The sequence below is a fragment of the Centroberyx affinis genome, unplaced genomic scaffold (genome assembly GCF_046629955.1).
Source record: "Centroberyx affinis isolate AG114_WGS23_722 - 3 ecotype Tasmania unplaced genomic scaffold, CSIRO-AGI_Caff_v1 ptg000924l_1, whole genome shotgun sequence".
In the NCBI taxonomy this organism is placed as follows: domain Eukaryota; kingdom Metazoa; phylum Chordata; class Actinopteri; order Beryciformes; family Berycidae; genus Centroberyx; species Centroberyx affinis.
Genome location: NW_027279503.1, coordinates 27,501 through 47,500, shown reverse-complemented (window position 1 = coordinate 47,500; position 20,000 = coordinate 27,501). Strand labels below are relative to the sequence as shown.

The following is a 20,000-nucleotide window of genomic DNA, read 5'->3' as shown; positions in this document are numbered from 1 at the left end:
GACTGGAGTGGGAGAGCCTGCAGTCTGGAAGCGTCACACATCAGACACATCACACACCTAAACTGTGTTTGTTTCTCTGTGAAAGCCGCCGGTGTCTTTGTGCCACAGCAAAGCTCCACCTGTGTGTTCTTCTGTAAGCTTTTCCTCACGTAAAGAAATGTGTGTTTACATGCACACAGTTCTCCGGTTCCCGTAAATAATCAGATTAAAGTAATCCTCGAGTTCCCCCGTTTCTTTGATCTTTGATGCTAAGTCATCGCTGTGATGTCTCTGCACCACACTTCCCAGAAATCACCTGTCAATCAAACAGTGCGGCATCTTCTTCTTCTTTTCCTTCTTTTCCTTCCTTTTCTGTTGCTGCAGTTTGAATTTCTCTTTAGGGCTGCAACTAACGATTATTTTCATTGTCGATTAATCTGTCGATTATTTTCTCGATTAATCGATTAGTTGTTTGGTCTATAAAATGTCAGAAAATGGTGAAAAATGTGGATCAGTGTTTCCCAAAGCCCAAGATGACGTCCTCAAATGTCTTGTTTTGTCCACAACCCAAAGATATTCAGTTTACTGTCATAGAGGAGTAAAGAAACCAGAAAATATTCACATTTAAGAAGCTGGAATCAGAGAATTCTGACTTATTTTTCGTAAAAAATTAACGGATTAATTGATTATCAAAATAGTTGACAACTAATCGATTAATCGATTAATCAATTAATCGTTGCAGCTCTATTTCTCTTTTCTTTGTCTGTCCAACCATGGTGGCTATCGCTGCTCATGCTAACTACCCAGTTCTTCATCTTCTGTTTATTCCAAACAAAGCAGGAAGCAACGGGGCTTATGGGAAATGTAGTCTTAATGTGGAGAAACACTAGAACTAACAATACTACTGGTGTGAGAGAGAGGAGAACAATCGGCTCCAACATGGACTCACTTGTTTACAGTAATTTTCTCAAGCTATCACAATTAGTTTTACAATGATGTATCGATGTTTAAAAATGCTACATATTGCACCTTTAAAATAACTGAATGGAACCAAACTAAGGTGCGTACATGGCCAAATCCCACTACTATGACTGGAGAGCGGTTTGTGTGTTTGTGTGTCCCACCATGGAGGAGAGGAGAGGAGAGGAGAGGAGAGGAGAGGAGACGAGGAGAGGAGAGGGGAGAGGAGAGGAGAGGAGAGGAGGAGGAGAGAGGAGAGGAGAGAGGAGAGGAGAGGAGAGGAGGAGAGGAGAGGAGAGGAGGAGAGGAGAGGAGAGGAGACAAGGAGAGGAGAGGAGGAGGAGAGAGGAGAGGAGAGAGGAGAGGAGACAAGGAGAGGAGAGAAGAGAGGAGGAGATGAGAGGAGGAGAGGAGGAGAGAGGAGAGGAGACAAGGAGAGGAGGAGAGAGGAGAGGAGACAAGGAGAGGAGGAAAGGAGAGGAGGAGAGGACACAAGGAGAGGAGAGGTGAGGAGAGGAGGAGACAAGGAGAGAGGAGAGGAGAGAGGAGTTGAGAGGAGGAGAGAGGAGAAGAGGAGATTATAAATTCTATTAAATAAATCATTTGCATGATATTTGTTACGGTCAGAGTTTTCCCTTAACCAGGCGAGGAATCTTAATATGCATGTAGACGGAGTCGGTGTCAGAAAGCCTCTCACAGGCCATCTGCCTCCCTGTCGTGGTTTTTGTTGAACGTAAGGATTTGGGGATCCGGCCCTGCGGTGCGTAATTGGTTTCTATTTTCATCTTTTCTCTCCACCGGCGGAGGAAGACGATCTCCCGGCAGTGTGTGCGGACTGATAAAACACACCGGGCAGAACACACTCAAATCTCCATCTCTACATGTGTCAAAATCACTGTTCATCTGTTCGCCGGAAAAAAACAAAACACACACACACACACACACCCTGCTGTTCAGGCTCCATTCACACTCCTCACACATAACGCCTACACACACACACACACACACACACACACACACAGACAGAGAGAGAGAGAGAGAGAGAGAGTAAGATGACTAGCATGTCACACTGAGCCCTCGCTGTATTATTATGGACTGTCTTAGGGGGTTTTTTTTTTCGGCAAAAAATATCCCATGCAAGATCCTCTCATTACAACCGGAGGATCTGCATTGGGTTTCATTACATCTCCAGTGCGATTCCCAATACACACTCATTCACTCACGGGCCGTCCGGGAACTTTTTTTGGGGGGGGGGGCTTCAATTTACAATCTGGTGATGGCACCGATGTTTATTTTTGCTTTCCTGCATGACAAAGTTATTAGACCTGCTGACTGTAGATAAGAGGCTGCCAAGAGTAAAATATTGATATTTTGGATGCTCTAGTGATGAAAAAATTACGAGTAGAGGACAAGTGTGTATCCTGCTTGCGTGTTTATCCCGTTTTTTTTTTTTTCATTATTTACAGCCACGTTATCCAGGTCGCTCTCTACCAGTCGTCTAGTTTCCCCTGTGGAGCAAACCGGTGCTAAACTGTGCTAACCAGCGTTAGCCTCCTCGTTAGCTGCGTCTCTCAGCCTGGAACCCACATTTTTTTGCGTCCTCGCTCCCCGAGGCCGAGGCTCATTAAAACACAGTAGTAGTTATATTGTGGAAGGAGCCTACTGGAAACAGGCCAACGAGCCAATTTGCATCCCGACCGAATGGTTTAAACTAAAAAAAAAAAAACAATCCTGTGGCTCGTTTGGCCTCTTGTTGCCAATTGTGGAATAGCAGTATAGTAGCAGTAGTAATAGTGGTAATAGCAGCAGAAATAATGGCAGAGTAGCAGAGTAATAGCAGGGAAATCTTTAAGAACACCATGCTGACAAAGTGTTGGACGTCTCAGAAAGTTTTACAACCTGATGAAGATGAATCAGAAACACACTGCAGGTCAACAGTCTGCACCTGACTGAATGTTCTGTGTTTCATTCTCTTAAAGCCGTTCTGATCTAAAGTCTTCTGCTTAAATGCTTGAAATGAGTTTCTTAGACAAATATCAATCAACCTTTATTTAGTTCTTGGAAGACACACTGAGGGTCGAGACCCTCTTTTCCAGTGGTGCCGAGATTACAAGTACAGAAAATCACAAATATCACGAAAGAGGGAATAAATGAATAAATAAACAACTAAATAAACAAACAAACAAAGAAACAATTCAAACAGAGAATCACACAGATCAGTCCATCCTCATGAGTGCGTCATTTAAAACAGGTGCAATTAAGGTTAACCAGAGTTGATATCTTTGACTGAAAATGTCCCAGGGGAACAAGGGAATCATATTTCAACAAACCCTGTAAAATATTCCAAGTATGCGGAGCACAAAACTTAAAAGCGGTCTTTCCGAGGTCCGTGGAGACACGCAGGAATATAAATAGTGAAGTTGATCCTATGTATGAATTTCTTTCCAAAGCCTTTTGCCTTTCTATCAAGGCAAAGGGCGGCTACTTTAAAGAATCTAAAATATAAGATAGTTTTGATTTGTTTAACTCTTTTTTTGGTCGTTGCATAATTCCATTTGTGTTATTTCATAGTTTTGATGTCTTTGCTGTTATTCTAAAATATGGAAAATAGTAAAAAGAAAGAAAAATGTGGTGTGTTCAAACTTTTGACTGGTAGATTTAAGACTATAAATGTGATTTAAAATGAACTTGGCTCTCTCTGATGTAAAGCCGGCTGTCAGAGACTCAGAAAGGTAAAGACGGTTTCTTTGGGTTGAGAAACGTCTCCGGTCTTGATGAGTCGTGTTTTTCCCTTCAGCGATCCGGAGCCGCTCCTTTTCTTCCTTGACGGCGAGGCTGATTCATGAGCTTCCCATGTCCTCGCTCAGATTTATCTTGACAGAGAAGATGCACATTCATCTCCTATCTGAGCTCCTAACCGAGATGATTTGAGCAGAGCAGAGCAGAGCGGAGCGTCTTCCTGTCCGGCGGCGGCGGCGGCGGTCTCTCCCACATCAACCAACAATAGCGGATTAGCTGCTGTCCTGTGGGGGTTTCTATCTGCCAGAATAAACTTCTATCTGGCCTGATTATGTCCCGCTGTTAAAAGAAGCTCGTTTTACATTTGTAGTAAAGCAAATCCTTTACAGCTCTTTGCTGCATGTGACAGCGGATTTATTTTGTTATTTTTTAAGGTACGTTTTTTTGGTATTTTTCTCAGCTATATGACAGAACAGAAACAATAAGCATTGTGTCCAGACGGTACAACAATACAAAACGGGCACAAAAGACACAAACACAGACAAAATAAATAAAAAAAATATAAAAATTAAAATTAAATTTGTTAACCAGAGCCATCGCTCCCTGAGTTGCAGGCTGGAGACCTTTCGCCCCTCTGTGTGTAAATTAGCAGAGCGTAGGTAAATCTCTCCACGCTCCCTCCAGCCTCAGGTGTGACAGCTTTGACCTTTGACCTGGCAGGTATGGCAACTATTGGCCTTGTGGTTGCAGCCTCCCCCTCCCCCTCCCTCGCCTCGAGCTGTTACCATGGTTACCTTAACCCTGACCATAACCTCAACTTGACCGCTGGACCTTCGGAAGACGTTCTCGGTTTGTGACGTTTGAAGCGTCGCTTGATGAAAAATTAGCGATCCAAATTGAAGCTGTTGAGGAAGAAATGGAAAAGCACCTATACTAAGAAACATTCCTATAAGCTCACTAAATATGTGACCTTTGACCCATATTTACCCCTTAACAGTGGTGGAAAGTAACGAAGTACATTTACTCAAGTACATTTTGAGGTATTTGTACTTTACTTGAGTATTTCCATTTTATGCTACTTTGTACTTATACTCCACTACATTTTAGAGGGAAATATTGTACTTTTTACTCCATTACATTTATTTATTTAACTTTAAAATGCTGCTTACATGTACATGTATGTCAATAAATCAGTATTAATATTCCAGTCATTTATGAAAAATATAACTCTCTAAATGGGGACAGTTTGCATAATGAGTACAATTACTTTGATACTCTAAGTACATTTTGCTGCCAATACTTATGTACTTTTACTTAAGTAAGCTTTTGAATGCAGGGCTTTTACTTGTAATGGAGTATCTTTACATTGTTGTATTGCTACTTTTACTGAAGTAAAAGATCTCAGTACTTCTTCCACCACTGCCCCTTAAAGTCCCAATGAAACGGCATCTTTACTTCCTGGATTTTTGATGTATTTCCTATTGAAACAGGATGTCGGGGGCGGGACATGACACAGCGAGGGATCAATCAAAAGAACTGAACCAATGGAATATGAGTCAGGAAGAGACAGGCAGTTTAATTGATAGGAGGGGTGTGGAGGGACGGGACTGTTAAAAAATGTGATGGTTTTATTGATTAGAAATACAGAAAAATAATCAGAAGTAAAAGTATTGGGAGTTTATTTCATGGGGTCGTTAATGATTTCATTAGTGCCTCGCTCGATCCATTGAGCCACACGGGACCTGACTGATCAGCCTGCAGGCCCACCCTGCACCCGTGAATATTCATGAGGGTGTCAGTACACGGAGTAGACTCATTATAATATTGTTCAGACTTGGCAGACCTGGTTCACGTCCTCGAGTTGAAAGTCTTGACCCCGGCTGTCTTGGGATCCGTGACTCTGACTCTCTGACCTGTGGAGGAACTCGCCGCCTGAGACTCCGCTAATAACTATCTGCTGCAGGAATCTGTCAACACGCCTTTCTGTTGTTAAGTTTCCGTTCCCTCCCTCCCTTTTCTCTCTCTCTCTCTCCCTCCCTGTCTTCCCTCCCTCCACCTTCCTGTCCTTCCTCTTTTAGGGCTCTGTCCCCTCCAGAGGCAGAGGTGGAAAGTAACTAAGTACATTTACTCGAATACTGTACTTAAGTACAATTTTGAGGTACTTGTACAGTACCTCAAAATAGTTTGTGAAGCCGTTAGAATAGAAGAGAAGCTGTAACGAGGTGGATGTACTATTTATTTCTGCTAAGTATGGATGGTATGACTCTCTAGCCCCTCTTCACGTCCAGGGGCGGAGCCAAAGGGGGGCCGGGGTGGGCCCTTGGTGCCACCCCAAACTTTCTTGTATGTCAGTTGGCTGTTTAACTCCGACTGACACATTGAAATTGCCTGAAATGTAAGATTTTGTTGTTTTAAGTGACCAAGGCGGCCTTTTTTAGACAGAAAGAAATGCTAAAGAGAGTGACACCCCGATCACCTGTCAATCAAACAGTGTGGGCGGAGCTTGGATTTTTTTCTGTTGATGCAGTTTTAAGTTTCTCTTTTCTTTGTCTGTTCAGTCATGATGGCTATCGCTGCTCATGCTAACTACCCAGTTCTTCTTCTTCTTCTTCTGTTGATTCCAAACAAACCGGAAACGTAAAACACATCACTTCCTGTACAGCAGAGGATAAGGAGAAGCTTTATGAACTGGAGGTAGTTTGGATCACTGTTGGGTTATTGACATCAGACAAAGAGGAGCAGAATGGAGATTTAAATGTGAAAAATGTAGAGGAGCATGACTTTAAGCTCTGCTATTCTTTTTGTTTGTTTTCTCAGCCACACCCCAAACTCTCTCTCTCTCTCTCTCTCTCTCTCTCTCTCTCTCTCTCTCTCTCTCTCTCTCTCTCTCTCTCTCTCTCTCTCTCTCTCTCTGGCCTTGTCTCCCCTCATCCTTTTTGTCTGCTTTATTCACAGCTCTTATCTCCTCTCATTGTTTTCTCAGCCACACCCCAAATTTGTACTTCATATTCTCTTTCTCTCATTCTCTTTCTCTCTCTCTCTCTCTCTGTCTCTCTCATTCTCTTTCTCTCTCTCTGTCGCTCTCTCTAGCCTTCTCTCCCTCTTTGTCTGCTTTATTCACGTCTCTTATCTCCTCTCATTCTTCCCCGCTCCACTGAACCTTTCCATCCTTTTCTCTTTGTCATTCTCCTTTATTTTCGTCTTTCCACTTTATGATCCACCTTTCTCTCTCTCTCTCACTCTCTCTCTCTCTCTCTCTCTCTCTCTCTCTCCCTCTCTCTGTGTCTTTTCCAGTCTCACATTGTCTGCCAATACCTTTCTTTTTTTCCTCCATTGTTTTGATGTGAGATGTTTCATCAACGAACATCAAATGTCAAATCTCCTTCTGTCTCGCTTTCTCTCTCTGTCTCTTTCTTTCCGTCTCATCCCCACATAGAAGCGTGTGTGTGTGTGTGTGTGTGTGTGTGTGTAGGTGTGTGTGTGTGTGTGTGTGTAACCTGCCAGTTTAGACACCGATATCAATTGCAGCATAAATAATTCAGTAACAAAACAGAAGAATGCTGATAACAAACAAGAAACAGGACAACAAAAACCCCCACAGAAAATACAAAATGAAAGGAAAATAAAGTCCGAGGGGAAGACGAGTGAATCAAGAAGGAAGAGACTTTACATTGGTATTCACCACCTGTGTAATGTCCATTAATACGCATTTGTCTCCCGTCTTTCCTTTTGCTTTTTCTTCCTTTTCTCTCTCTCTAACCTTTTCTTTCTTCTGCTCCATCTGTCCAGGTGCGTGTGTTTTCCCAGTTGTGCTGTAGAAACCACAGAGCTGCTTCTCTCTCACTCAGCTTCACTAAACGCCGCCTCGCCCTTCACTTTCAATTCCTGTTCAGACCCAAAAAAAACAGAATGTGCTAATCCCACCGATGCTTAAAACCCCCGCCGGCCTTTTCGAGACGCATTCTGCCGCGAGTCTCCGGAATTAAATTCACTTAAATCTCAGAGTACGAGTAGTTAGACGGGAATTAGCGGTGATTAAATTAGTGCGGAGATGTATTGATTGAATAAATAGTTTCACGGTACATGAACTCTCACAAAACAAGGTACAAGAATGTTCCTGGAAGAAGACAAATGCTGATCGGTGGGTGAGAAATATATTAGGGGACGAATATTGTTCCTTTAGGCATTGGGTTCATATTTGTACCTTCTCTCCTGTACCTCTAAAGGAATATTTCTGTACCTCAAGTGGCAAAAATGTACATAAGTTGATGCTTTGACCCTTCGAAAACCTGCAGGTACGTCCCTTCAGCAACAAATACCTAAAGGACCACTGGTGCACCTTTGGGTGTCACTACCAAACCAAAACCCCTTAATTTGATCCCTGAAATGTCCTTCATTTCTCATTACATAAACATGAATTATCCATTCAAAATAACATAGCTTTAAAAACAGTAAGGTTAGTATCATGGGGTTTTAAGGGATTTATTCATGGGTTGATTCATGAAGACACTAGAAATTAAGGGATTTCTCATGTCTTTTGTGCAGGTTCACAGGTTATTAATGGAAAGTTCCTGTCTCCCTGAATTTTACATTAAATTAGAAAGTAAGGAGTCAAGATTAAGGGGGTGTTTAAGGAGGTTTTGATGGGGTCTCCTCCATTAAAAACTCCCTTAATTCATTTTAAGGGGATATTGCATGAATTAAGGGGTGAATTAATGTAAATAATGAAAATGTAAAGTTATTTTAAGGGATTACTGGTTTGTAGAGTTTGACTTGGTGCAGATCCTTTGCAGGTTGAAGAATGGTGAAGAATATACAGGTAGATCACACAAAAAAACAAAAACTGAAGCTCATCTTCTTCTATGTTTTTGGCACCGGAGAACAAAGAGACATAACAGACAAACAGCAGCACAGGACTGACACAGCTGCTCCTCATTACTCACAAGTCGCCCATTCACTCAGCTTTGTCAATTAGCAGATCATTGAGTTCCAATGACAGCAGAATGGTGAAAACAAACAAGAAAAAGAACTCATCAAAGAAAGAAATGTACAGCAAAGAATGTGATTGGTCCATCTGGGAGTGAAGATCATGTTTATTGGTCACGTGTAGGTAAATGTTGACACGTTTTGACCCATCTGGCTTCCCATAGGCTTATAGATAACGATAAGCACAAGCCTCATTCTTTCCAGAGCGGGTGAAGTTCTTGTATTTCTTCTTATGTCACCTCTTCATCTGCCTGCTGAACTCCATATCAGAGTCTCTCCGAAGGTTTAAATTCCGACACTGCAGAGACTTGTAAGAAGTGATAGACTTCTCCTCCGCCGCTGCTGTCAATGATGAATGAAATCACTGCTGAAAAAACGTAAAGAAAATGCCACCCCACTCCCCCCCCCCCCCCCCTCTCCTCGGAGATGTTAAAACATGCCGCGACCTGAAAGAAATATTCTCTTATATACATCTGGGGGATGAGAAATCGAGTGCCAGCGGGTTTAGATGCAGCTCTTACAGATGAGCATGGCAGCAGCAGGCGGGCCAAGTATGTGTCAACGCCCTGATCTGATCTGAAGGTAGAACCCCCCCCCCCCCCGCCCCCCCACCCCTCTGTCTCCCCCCCCCCCCCCCCGCTGACCGGCCGCTCGCGCCTCCTGCTTTATTTTAACAGTTTTCAGCTTTTAATCCGGAGTGAAGGAAAACCGTCGAGGATTTGTTTTCATAATCGTCGCTGCCTCCTGGCTCTGGCTCTGTGTGTGTGTGTGTGTGTGTGTGTGTGTGTGTGTGTGTGTGTGTGTGTGTGTGTGTGTGTGTCTCAGTTGTGTTTTTTAAGCCTTTATTTATTCAGCGAAGGATTGCGGAGCATGCAGAGCTCTTCTTCTCCAGCAACGCCCAGATTCACTTCATCATGCAGTTTTACACACAGTCACACCTGGGAACTGTCCAACACACACACACACAGTCTGCTGCCTGCTGCTGGCTAGTTTGAAGTTAGGTTTGCATTGGTAGTGGTCAGAGGGCGGGGGCTCGAGTCACATGACTTGGACTCGAGTCAGAGTTTGAATTGCTTGAGACTTGACTTGGTGGTGCATGAAGGAGAAGACTAGATGCATGAAGAGAAGACTTGAGCCTTGACTTGGGTTTCTGGTGACTTGGGACTTGACTCTGACTTGTACTCTGATGACTTTAAAAAGGTTTCTAAAGTCTTGACTTGAGATCTTGTGTTTGTGTAAATGACTTAGATTGAAAGTGATGAGATTTGTTCCAGCAGACGACTGAATTTAAATTCTGTCGGGTTTGATGGAGGAAGGCCAATAAGCAACCAGCATGCTCAGCTAAAGCCAGTGAGAAATCCAGTGTGTTCAGTCTGTCTTTTGATTGATTGATTGATGGATATTTTTTTTTATTTTGTTCATGGCAGTGTGTCACGATCATCCAACTCAAGCATAACAAAGTATCTACATACATATTATAAACAAAAAATATTAAAGTCCAATGTCATTTATATGCGTATATCCATATACCCATATACACAGTCATATACACATATATATACTGTATATTCGTACCATGACTAAAAAGGTATTTTCAGTATATATTGTTTTGAGAGATAGATATTGTAGATATTGTTTTCCCCATTTCGGGTCACTTTTTGTCTTCATTTTCCTCTCATTAGTCTTCCAGTGGATGGAGATCACCAACACTGGAACAAGTTAAAATATTTTGAGGAAAAGAAACTTCAGCAAGAGTGAAAAAAAAATACTTGAAAAAAGTGTCAAATGGTCAAATTTGTCGCCCTGGAACGCTAAACTACCCTGCTGTTCACTGCACTTTACTACAGTTTACTACACTTTACTGCACTCAAGCTGAACCTGTATGAGTTTGGATGCAAAGCGGTGTTTTCCAGAAACTGGCTTCCAACCCAATATATGGGTTGCAGGAAACTGAATGATATGCAGAGCTACTGACCGTCTCACCAAAGATGTTTTAAATATTCGCACGACAAAGCAAACTGTTGGTGTTGAGCAAACTGCCTGAAAGCAGGTTAAATCTTCCTACATCAGCCTACACAGTGAGGCTTGGTTCAGAAGATAAAACACTTTTTTAACCTTTGTTTGTGTTTGCGAAGCGCTCACGCTCTCCTCAGCAGTGAAGCGGGAGGTTAAATGCCTTGTTCAGGTGCTTGTTGACAGCGGTTGTTGATCAGGTTGCCAGGTTTCCCCCCGGGGGGATTCGAACCGGCAACCTACCGATCACCGCCTCCCTCCGGAGAGGAACGGCTTGCGGGGCGCTGTGTGGAAGATAATTGGCTCACAGAGAATCCTGTTGTTGCCTAATTTCTCTGGCCTTTGCCACGCTGCGCCGGACCGGCTTTTTGTAAATGAACCGCCGCCGCCTCATTAGAGCCGGTTCTGTTTTATCACCCAGTAAACTGTCGAGACAAACAACAGAGTGGGCTGTTATTTTTCATCTGCTGAAAACTAAGTGCCTCTCTCCTCCAGGGTTTAATTATACTGTGTTGAATTGAATTAGAATTAATGAAGCACTTTGTAATACTTTGGGACAGAAGCTGCACATCAAATTGTCCTACTTTTTACCACTGTACTCTGCTGTGTGTGTCCTGTAGGCTGATGCACATGTTTCATATCCTTCTTATCTAGTACATGCTTTTTAATATGCATATCTATTTCCTACAGCAGTGGTTCTCAACGTGGGGTCCGGGGACAACCAGGGGTCCTTGAGGGGGTTCCAGGGGGTCTCCAGCAAACTGATGAATTGTTAAACTTCAGCATTATTAAATTAAAGTTAACACAATTAAAGAATGTAGAAGAATGACTGTTTTGATCATAGTTTCTCTGTTTTCTCTCTACCTACAATACAGACAGTCATGGGATTCTGGACAAAATCTGACAATAAAAATATTCTCAGATTTGGGTCCAAGAGACAAAATCTCATCAAATGGGGGTCTGTCGCTCTAATGTGGACTAAATTAGGGGTCCTGGATATGAAAAAGGTTGAGAATCACTGTCCTATAGGATGGTTTTACAGTATCTTCATGGTACATAGATATGCAATATTGTTCTGAGGCTGCACAATATGAATTTACACTTCTTCAGGTTTAAGTGTGTCAGTATTTCCTTGCTGTGTGTCTGTCCGTCTGTAGATGAAGAGGTGTTCATGTGCAAGACTCCGGCCATCGCCGACATCGTGATCCTGGTGGACGGGTCCTGGAGCATCGGACGCATCAACTTCAGGCTGGTCCGGATGTTCCTGGAGAACCTGGTCAAGGCCTTCAGCGTGGAGTTCGACAAGACCAGGATCGGTGAGGAGGGTTTTTTTTTGTTTTTTTTTACTTCAGCAGAAAGAAGAAAGGTCAAGTTTTAGTTTTAGTTTCTTTTAGTTTTGTGCTTTATTTATCCCGCCAAGCGTTTTCAGCTACACAGCCTTCGTCATTGTGAGACAGAGGAAATTGAATTATTTCCTTATATGTACTTGTATCGGGTCAAAGGTCACACAGATATTCTGTGATTAAACCATTCATCACCATCATTTAATCACAGCTTCTCAAGTAACCAAGTAAAAAATAAACTAAAAAACTTTCATTGCAGCAAGTCCTTAATCCCATGTTACCAATGCATACACATATTAACAAGATTCACCACATCATCATCAATTATCAATTCCATAATTACAACTATAATATCTAAACTAAAAGAGGTTTTGGTTTTTGCCATCACTGTCAATTTGGTATTTGAAGGGTTTCATTATAAACACTGTATACTCTAATTGCTGGATGCTTTTATCCAGACTGACTCACTTAAAAGTCCCATATTGTAGAAATTCTAATTTTCCTCTGTTTATACACATACATGATCAAAGATGTTTAATGAGACATTGTTAAAATTACATTTTGTTTGAGTGGTTAAATTTAAAATTATTTTCTAATAACAACTTAAACTTCAGACTAACTCCAGGAAATGCATCACAGCTGGACAGCTGGACGTCTTGATTGGCTCCCTCACTCCAGAATGACTGAAATCTGTCCAATCAGGGTTCAGTTTGCAGCATGTGAACTGGAAAGCCACCACTACCTCATTTGAGTTAGAGGAGCTGCTGTCGGCCAATCAGGGTCCAGTATTGTGACGACTCACTCTTCACATTAATTCATTTTAACTCATTCAATTCAATTGATTAATTTAACTTTCATTAACTTAACATTAGCTAAACTACAGATATCTGCAAAACATCTTGAAGAACATTCTGGTCCTGAGCCAGAGGAGATTTGAAAACAAAGTCATGAAACTAAATAATGAATAATGTGCTGCAGTGAGCCGCAGGCAGAAAACATTTACAACATTTTGACAATATTATCAAACATTAAACAACAATACAAGCTGTGGGTTTTAATTTAATTACTTTTTTTGTCCCTCTGCTGCCAAAAAATGAATTCCTTGTTGCTAAACAACAGTAAACAATCTTAATTGCTTTGTTCTGTTCATGTAAACAAGGCAGAGTGACGCTGCTGAGCTGCAGTGTGAGGTTCATACAGTATATTGTGGTTATTAATACTCATGGAGCAGCTCTCGTCCAATCACAATGCCTGGTGGGAAACAAATATCACATAAAATACCATGAGTTCATACTGTATGTTTTTAGCATGGATGGTCTCAATGGGATTCAAACCCCTAACTCAGTGTTACCGACTGAGATACAGTAAGAAAATACTATTTTATAGTGATGGACGATCTTCTTATCTCACGATTCGACACTCAATATGTGGTGCATGATTCGATACAACCATGATACAATGTGATAAATAAAAGTTCAATAACGACAAAGTCTGACTGTGCAGAATTATCTTTATTTCTGCAGAACCAAAAGCCTAGTTTTAAATGTTTTGGCACTTCTGAGTTCTTGTGGAAGTTTGTTTGAGCTATGATATAATATCTATATATGCTGTAATATAGATGCTATAATATCTAAAGTAAGTTACCTACTTTCCTTTAAAAAACACCACAGCTGGTTTAAAAATGTTCAGTCAGTCAGTCATGTGGTAATAGTAGGTGTCAGTTTTTAAAATTGTAGATATTGATCCCCGAGGAATAGTCACTCCTCATTACCAGCACACACAGTGAAGTGAGGCAGAAGAGTGACTCGTCGTTTAAACTGAGAGTTTAAATGAATCTCTACATTTGCAGATGATACTGTAGTTTATATGACTGACTGCATGAATGACTTGACTGAACGCTTACACTTCAGCTTTGTTTAACTTTGAAGCATAGACTGACTGGGAACTCTTCTTCTTTGTGTGTGTGTGTGTGTGTGTGTGTGTTTGTGTGTGTGTGTGTGTGTGTGTGCAGGCCTGGCTCAGTACAGTGGAGACCCCAGGATCGAGTGGCATCTTAACGCTCACACCACTAAAACTGCTGTGATCGACGCTGTGAAGAACCTGCCGTACAAAGGAGGAAACACACTGACAGGTACAGAACACTCTGACACTGATTATTATGGTCTGTTGGAATCATGCTGTATCAGTCCATAGGCAGCTGTCACAGGTGATGCTCACAAAGGTAGACAGACTAAAATCTCTACCAGCACTTATTCAACTTAAAAGTAGACTCAGACTAAAATCTATACTTTATTCCACTAAATTCAGTTTAATTCAGTTCATTTCCATTCAGTTCAATTCAGTTCAGTTTACAATTACAGGTAATACTGACACAGCTAGACTCAGACTAAAATCTGTATTCTTCCATGGCTTAGTTCAGTTCAATTTTATTCAGTTCAATTCAATTCATTTCAGTGTATAATCACAGTTAATGCTCACAAAGATAGACTGAATTAAAATTAGATTAAAAGTTATGTATTTTTAAGTGTCTAAGATTAAAATCTACACTCTACCATGGCTTGTTCCACTCAGTTCAATTCGGTTTCATTTAACGCAATCTGATTCAATTCAGTTCAATTCAGTTCAAAACTTCAGTTCAAAACTTTATTGTCCTGTAAGGGTAATTTGTGTAGACAGTTAACGATAAAAACACACAGTAAAAACAAATAGTAAAATACACAATTAAAACACCCAGCAAGCGTTTGACAGACAGCGATGTGCAGGAGGCGTCAAGTTCAACCCAAACAAGCACACAGTTTTCACCATATCACATTATGATTAAGATTAACAAAATCATCATGTAGTTTACAGACAAACATCAGCTGATCAGACCAGACTAAGTCAAAAGCTCAACACAGTGCAGTGAAAGGGCATCAGTGTGAAACACAGCATGAGACAGCCTGGTAACTCCAGTGTTATGCCATTAGTGGGCCAGAGTTATAAACTCATTATGTTAATTAACTGTGCACTCATTAGGCTAAAAGCTTGTTAAGTTCATAACTGCACCGTAAACCAATTATGTTCATTAAGTCATTTCAGCTGGGAAACAGACTGACAGCCAGGGACTTAATTTACTGTCACAGCTATCCTTTAAAAGTGTTATAATGTGCTCTGATGTTGAGCTGTCAAAACTGAATTTGTCAAAACAAGGAGAAAAGAAAAACTACAAAAAGCCTTTATTTACTGTTGCGTCATGGCTGCCTTTAATTATGCATATCACTGCTGTCATATGGAAACCTCCGATTGGTGATTTTGATGTTTTAACGGCACATGAAGGATGACGTGGTTCTATGGGCTGAGAAAATGAAATCTGTTCAAAACCCCACTGGCTAAACTCTGAAATGCATGTTGGGTAATCTGAAAACAAGGCTGTTTTTCTTAGTTTCTTGTATAGTTGTATAGTTGGAGATAAAAGGTTTTTACCTGACACCTGCTGTATGGTTTTACAGTTCACTGTACACTGATGCAGGAAAACAACCAAATAGGTTGGTTTTTTTAAAGTTTTTTCAGGAGAGACACCTCGGATATTTTTTATCATGGTTTTGCCAGAGTCACTGTTGCGAACTTGGCGACTTTAGCCCTATTCACACGGGACTAGTATTACCTGGGGACCTCTAGTAATTTGTAATAATTGCGGAGGTCGTCTGTGATCTTAATCCTGTGCGAATCTGCCATGTCCGTAATTTGTAAAGTAAAAATTCCACCGCAAATTACCTACCATATTTCACCAAACACAGAGGTCATGTGATAATATTAGTCCCGTGCGAATCGGCATCTCTGTGATTTAGGGTTGTATTTTTATTTTTTTTTCAAAGTTTTTTGTTGATGTTACGCAGAGGCTTGATATTATCTCCGGGGGATAATGTCAGTAAATTCGAGTAAAACACAGACTTCGCTTATCCCGTGCGAATGCGCCGCACGAAACACAGATGTGGGGGGGGGGGGGGGGGGTAATTTCTACATCACATGAGGTCCCCAGGTAATACTAGTCCCGTGCGAATAGGGCTTTTGTCACTAGATTTAGCGACTTTTCCGACCCCCCCTTGGCGACTTTATCTCTCAAACGCCACTAGCAACAAATCGGGCGACTTTTTCGGACGGCGGGAAACAATGTTAATGTGTTGAATCCGAACGTATTTCACGACAAATTGAGACAACTGAGGCCAATTTGTGCTGCTTGTTTGTCTAAATCAAAGAGGTCTGATGATGATCACAGTGCTTCCCTTTCACAGCACAGCCACCCCCTCCCTCCCTCTACTGAGAACAGGGACTGTAGGTTTTATATTGATATGCAAAGTAGCGTATGACATCATCTGGTGACTTCTAGTGACTTTTTGAGCAGCCAATAGCTGCAACACTTGGCAACACTGCACAGAGCTTCCCTACTTTTCTAAAGAGCAGCTCTCATTTCTACACCCACTAAGCACAAAGCAGCGTTCCTTCTCTTCACTGTTGTTGAATTGAATGTCATTTTGGAAGTGAATGTCATTTTGAAAGCATTTTATTGAATCTCAATCCAGTATTGAATCTGCTGATCGAATCAGAATCCTTTTGAATCCCTTATTGAACCTTTTTAAATAATTTGTGGTGGAAAAAGGGACAAAGGAAATTGTATTTAAAGTATTGCATTTGGCCGTATCCTCATTTAATTTTGAGAAGTGTGCCCACGCTTTCAAACACTTGTGTCCATCTGCCACGCTGAAAGACTGGGAAGCGGGGGACTGGGGACGCAAGTGTATGACATCATCAGTGGGAGACGACGGGGGATTCGATAGGAGGATTCCTTCGACTTGAGGATTAACGATTTCCGGGTGTTTTGCTAACTGGGAACCGGTTCCAAAGCGCAAACTGGGGGAACGGAACCAAACCCTGAAGTAAACTCATTTGTTCCTGCCTTTACCATTTGGTAGAGGGTTTCATCCAGAGAGCCTTGCAGTACCATGAATACTTAAGAGTTCTAGTTAATTTAGTAGGAATAGAACCGCTCACCCTGGCAGTGTTAGTGCCTTGCTCAACCCTCTAAGCCAGTGGTTCTCAACGTGGGATCCGGGGACCACCAGGAGTCCGTGAGGGGCTTCCAGGGGGTCCCCAACAAACTGATGAATGACTGTTCTGATCATAGTTTCTCTGTTATCTCTCTACCTACAATACAGACAGTCATGGGATTCTGGACAAAATCATATCTGACAATAAAAAATATTCTCAGATTTGGGTTCAAGGGACAAAATCCAATCAAATGGGGGTCTGTGGCTCTAATGTGGACTAAATTAGGGTCCTTGATATGAAGAAGGTGGAGAATCACTGCTCTAAGCTACACAGGGAATTGACAGTGTGAACACCATTCTGAATCCACTGATCTGAACCCTCTCTCTCTCTCTCTCTCTCTCTCTCTCTCTCTCTCTCTCTCTCTCTGCAGGTCTGGCTCTGACCTACATCCTGGAGAACAGCTTCAAACCGGAGTCCGGATCCAGATCCGGCGTTCCCAAGATCGGGATCCTGATCACGGACGGGAAGTCTCAGGACGACGTGATTCCTCCGGCTCAGAGCCTGAGGGAGGCCGGCATCGAGCTGTTCGCCATCGGTAAGAAGGACCAGCACTTCACCTCCGTCCTGAGGAACCATGAGCAGCTTTTCTCACTGACAGCATGGAAACACCTGGGGATGCATGGTGGCATTCCAAAAGCTTCTTCACCTCTTCAACTCTTGATTCTGAGCTTCAAAGTTAAAAACATTTTTTTAGACCAGCTGTTGTTTCTCTAAATGAAAAAGCTGATGATTTGCTTTTGATTTTCATTCTGACTGATGTTGTCTTTACACTTATCTGTGGTGACACATGACCTATCAGCATCTCTCTCTCTCTCTCTCTCTCTCTCTTACTCCCTTCCATTCCTTTCCTCCCTCTCTCTCTCTCTATCTCTCTCTCTCTCTCTCTCTCTCTCTCTCTCACCTTCCTCTTCCTCTCCTCTCTCCTCTCTCTCTTCCCCCCTTCCTCTCCTCTCACTTCCTCTTCCTCTCTCCTCCCTCTCCTCTCTCCTTCCTCTTCCTCTCTCTCTCCTCCCTCTTTCTTTATTTCTCTCTCTCCCTCTCTCTCTCGCCCTCTCTCTCTCCTCCCTCTCCTCTCTCTCTCTTCCCTTTTCCTCTCTCTTTCTTCTTCTTCCTCTCTCTCTCCTGTCTCTCTCCCACTCTCTCTCTCTCTCTCTCACTTTCCTCTTCCTCTCCTCTCTCCTCTCACTTCCTCATCCTCTCTCTCTCCTCCCTCTCCTCTCTCCTTCCTCTTCCTCTCTCTCTCCTCCCTCTCCTCTCTCTCTTCCCTTTTCCTCTGTCTTTCTTCTTCTTCCTCTCTCTTTCTCTCTTCCCACTCTCTCTCCCCTCTGTCTTCCTCTCTCTCCTCTCTCTCTCCTCTCTCCTCTCTCTCTCTTCCTCTCCTCTTTCTCTTCCCCCTCTTCCTCTCTCTCTTCTCAATTCCTCGTCCTCTCTCTCTCCTCTCTCTCTCTCCTCCCTCTCCTCTCTCCTTCCTCTTCCTCTCCCTCCCCCTGTCTTTCTTTCTCTCTTTCTCTCTCCCTCTCTCCTCCCTCTCCTCTCTCTCTCTTCTTCCTCTCTCCTTCTCTCTTCCATCTGTCTCCCCTCTGTCTTCTCTCTCTCTCTCTCTCTCTCTCTCTCTCTCTCTCTCTCTCTCTCTCTCTCCCTCCCTCTCTCCCTCCCTCTCTCTCTCCAGGTGTGAAGAATGCAGATGAGAACGAGTTGAAGGCCATCGCCTCTCCTCCAGAGGAGACTCATGTTTATAACGTAGCGGACTTTGCGGTGATGAGCGACATCGTTGAAGGTCTGACGAAGGCGGTGTGCGAGCGGGTGGAGCAGCTCGACAAAGTCATCAAAGGTTCGCTTCAGCCGAGCCGTCTGATTGGTCGGTGACAGGCTGCGGCCGCTGTCAGAACTAAAACCCAAGAGGGCGTTAACTGTGATCGCTGTGGGTCATAATTACAGTGACAGGAGTAGTAATCCAGTCTGGGGCTTGAGACAGCTTGATTTGATTTTTAAACTGTGGCTTTGTCTGGAATATCTCCCCATTCACTATCTAGTTTACTATTTCAGGCATGAGCCATCTTGGGCTAGTGTCCAATAGGGCTGTGCAAAAAAAATCGATACAGCTGAGTATTGCAATATTTTTTTCCATGATACTGTATCGATTTTCCAGCCCCTCGTATCAATACGTTAAAAAAAGATTATTCATGTTTTAAAAGGATTTAAAATGTCCTTAAATTTCCCTCAAATCCCTTTGAATTAAATCGTTTTGACTCAATTTGTCCGCTGAGTTATCAATATAATGTGATCTACATATTAGAGTACCCAGGTGGTACACAGCAAGTTGTATTTTCAGCTCTATTTTAAAATTTTCAGTAAATTATGTAGAGTATTGCAATGTATCGCAATATGTATCGTATCGCAATGTATCGTGATATGTATCGTATCATGAGGTCCTTGCCAATACCCAGCCTTAGTGTCCAAATTGTCAAATCAAATTTGGTAGTTTGTTTTTTTTCAGTTTTTTTTTTTTTCAGATTTCAAGTTTTCAAGCATTGGAGGAAACCATGGCTATTTGTAATTTGCTCATTCCTGCTGTTTCCTGGAAAACAGGCTGATTGAGGAAAAGCAAACCCACTTGAAATAAAATGACAACTATGATTATTTCAGTTTTTTACTCTCCTACCACAAGATTATAGGTTTATAAGTTTAAAAGTTTGCACAATTGTGATCTAAGCAGCACATGGTGCTGCGACCGGGTGGGGTGGGGGGGCGATATCTGATAACGCAGAAACTATCGCAATATTTTTTTATGTAAATATCAATATTATCGCATATCGCCCCAAGCCTAGTGTTGACACACTTTAGCTATCTCTGATGCCAGTGAGGAACATCAGAGCTTTTCCCGCTCTACTCATC

At 42.2% G+C, this 20,000-nt stretch overlaps 1 protein-coding gene across 1 annotated transcript in view; it reads left to right on the top strand.

Annotated features, from left to right (window-relative positions):
* Nucleotides 1-20,000, top strand: part of LOC139645908 (collagen alpha-1(XIV) chain-like) — a gene marked incomplete at its 3' end in the record, with an annotated part of 102,260 nt that overhangs the window by 55,281 nt on the left and 26,979 nt on the right. Inside the window, exons 5-8 of the mRNA XM_071521778.1 lie at nucleotides 11,835-11,993; nucleotides 14,032-14,151; nucleotides 17,476-17,640; nucleotides 18,775-18,936. Coding sequence (XP_071377879.1) covers nucleotides 11,849-11,993; nucleotides 14,032-14,151; nucleotides 17,476-17,640; nucleotides 18,775-18,936 — 592 coding nt within the window. The remainder of the gene's footprint in view (nucleotides 1-11,834; nucleotides 11,994-14,031; nucleotides 14,152-17,475; nucleotides 17,641-18,774; nucleotides 18,937-20,000) is intronic.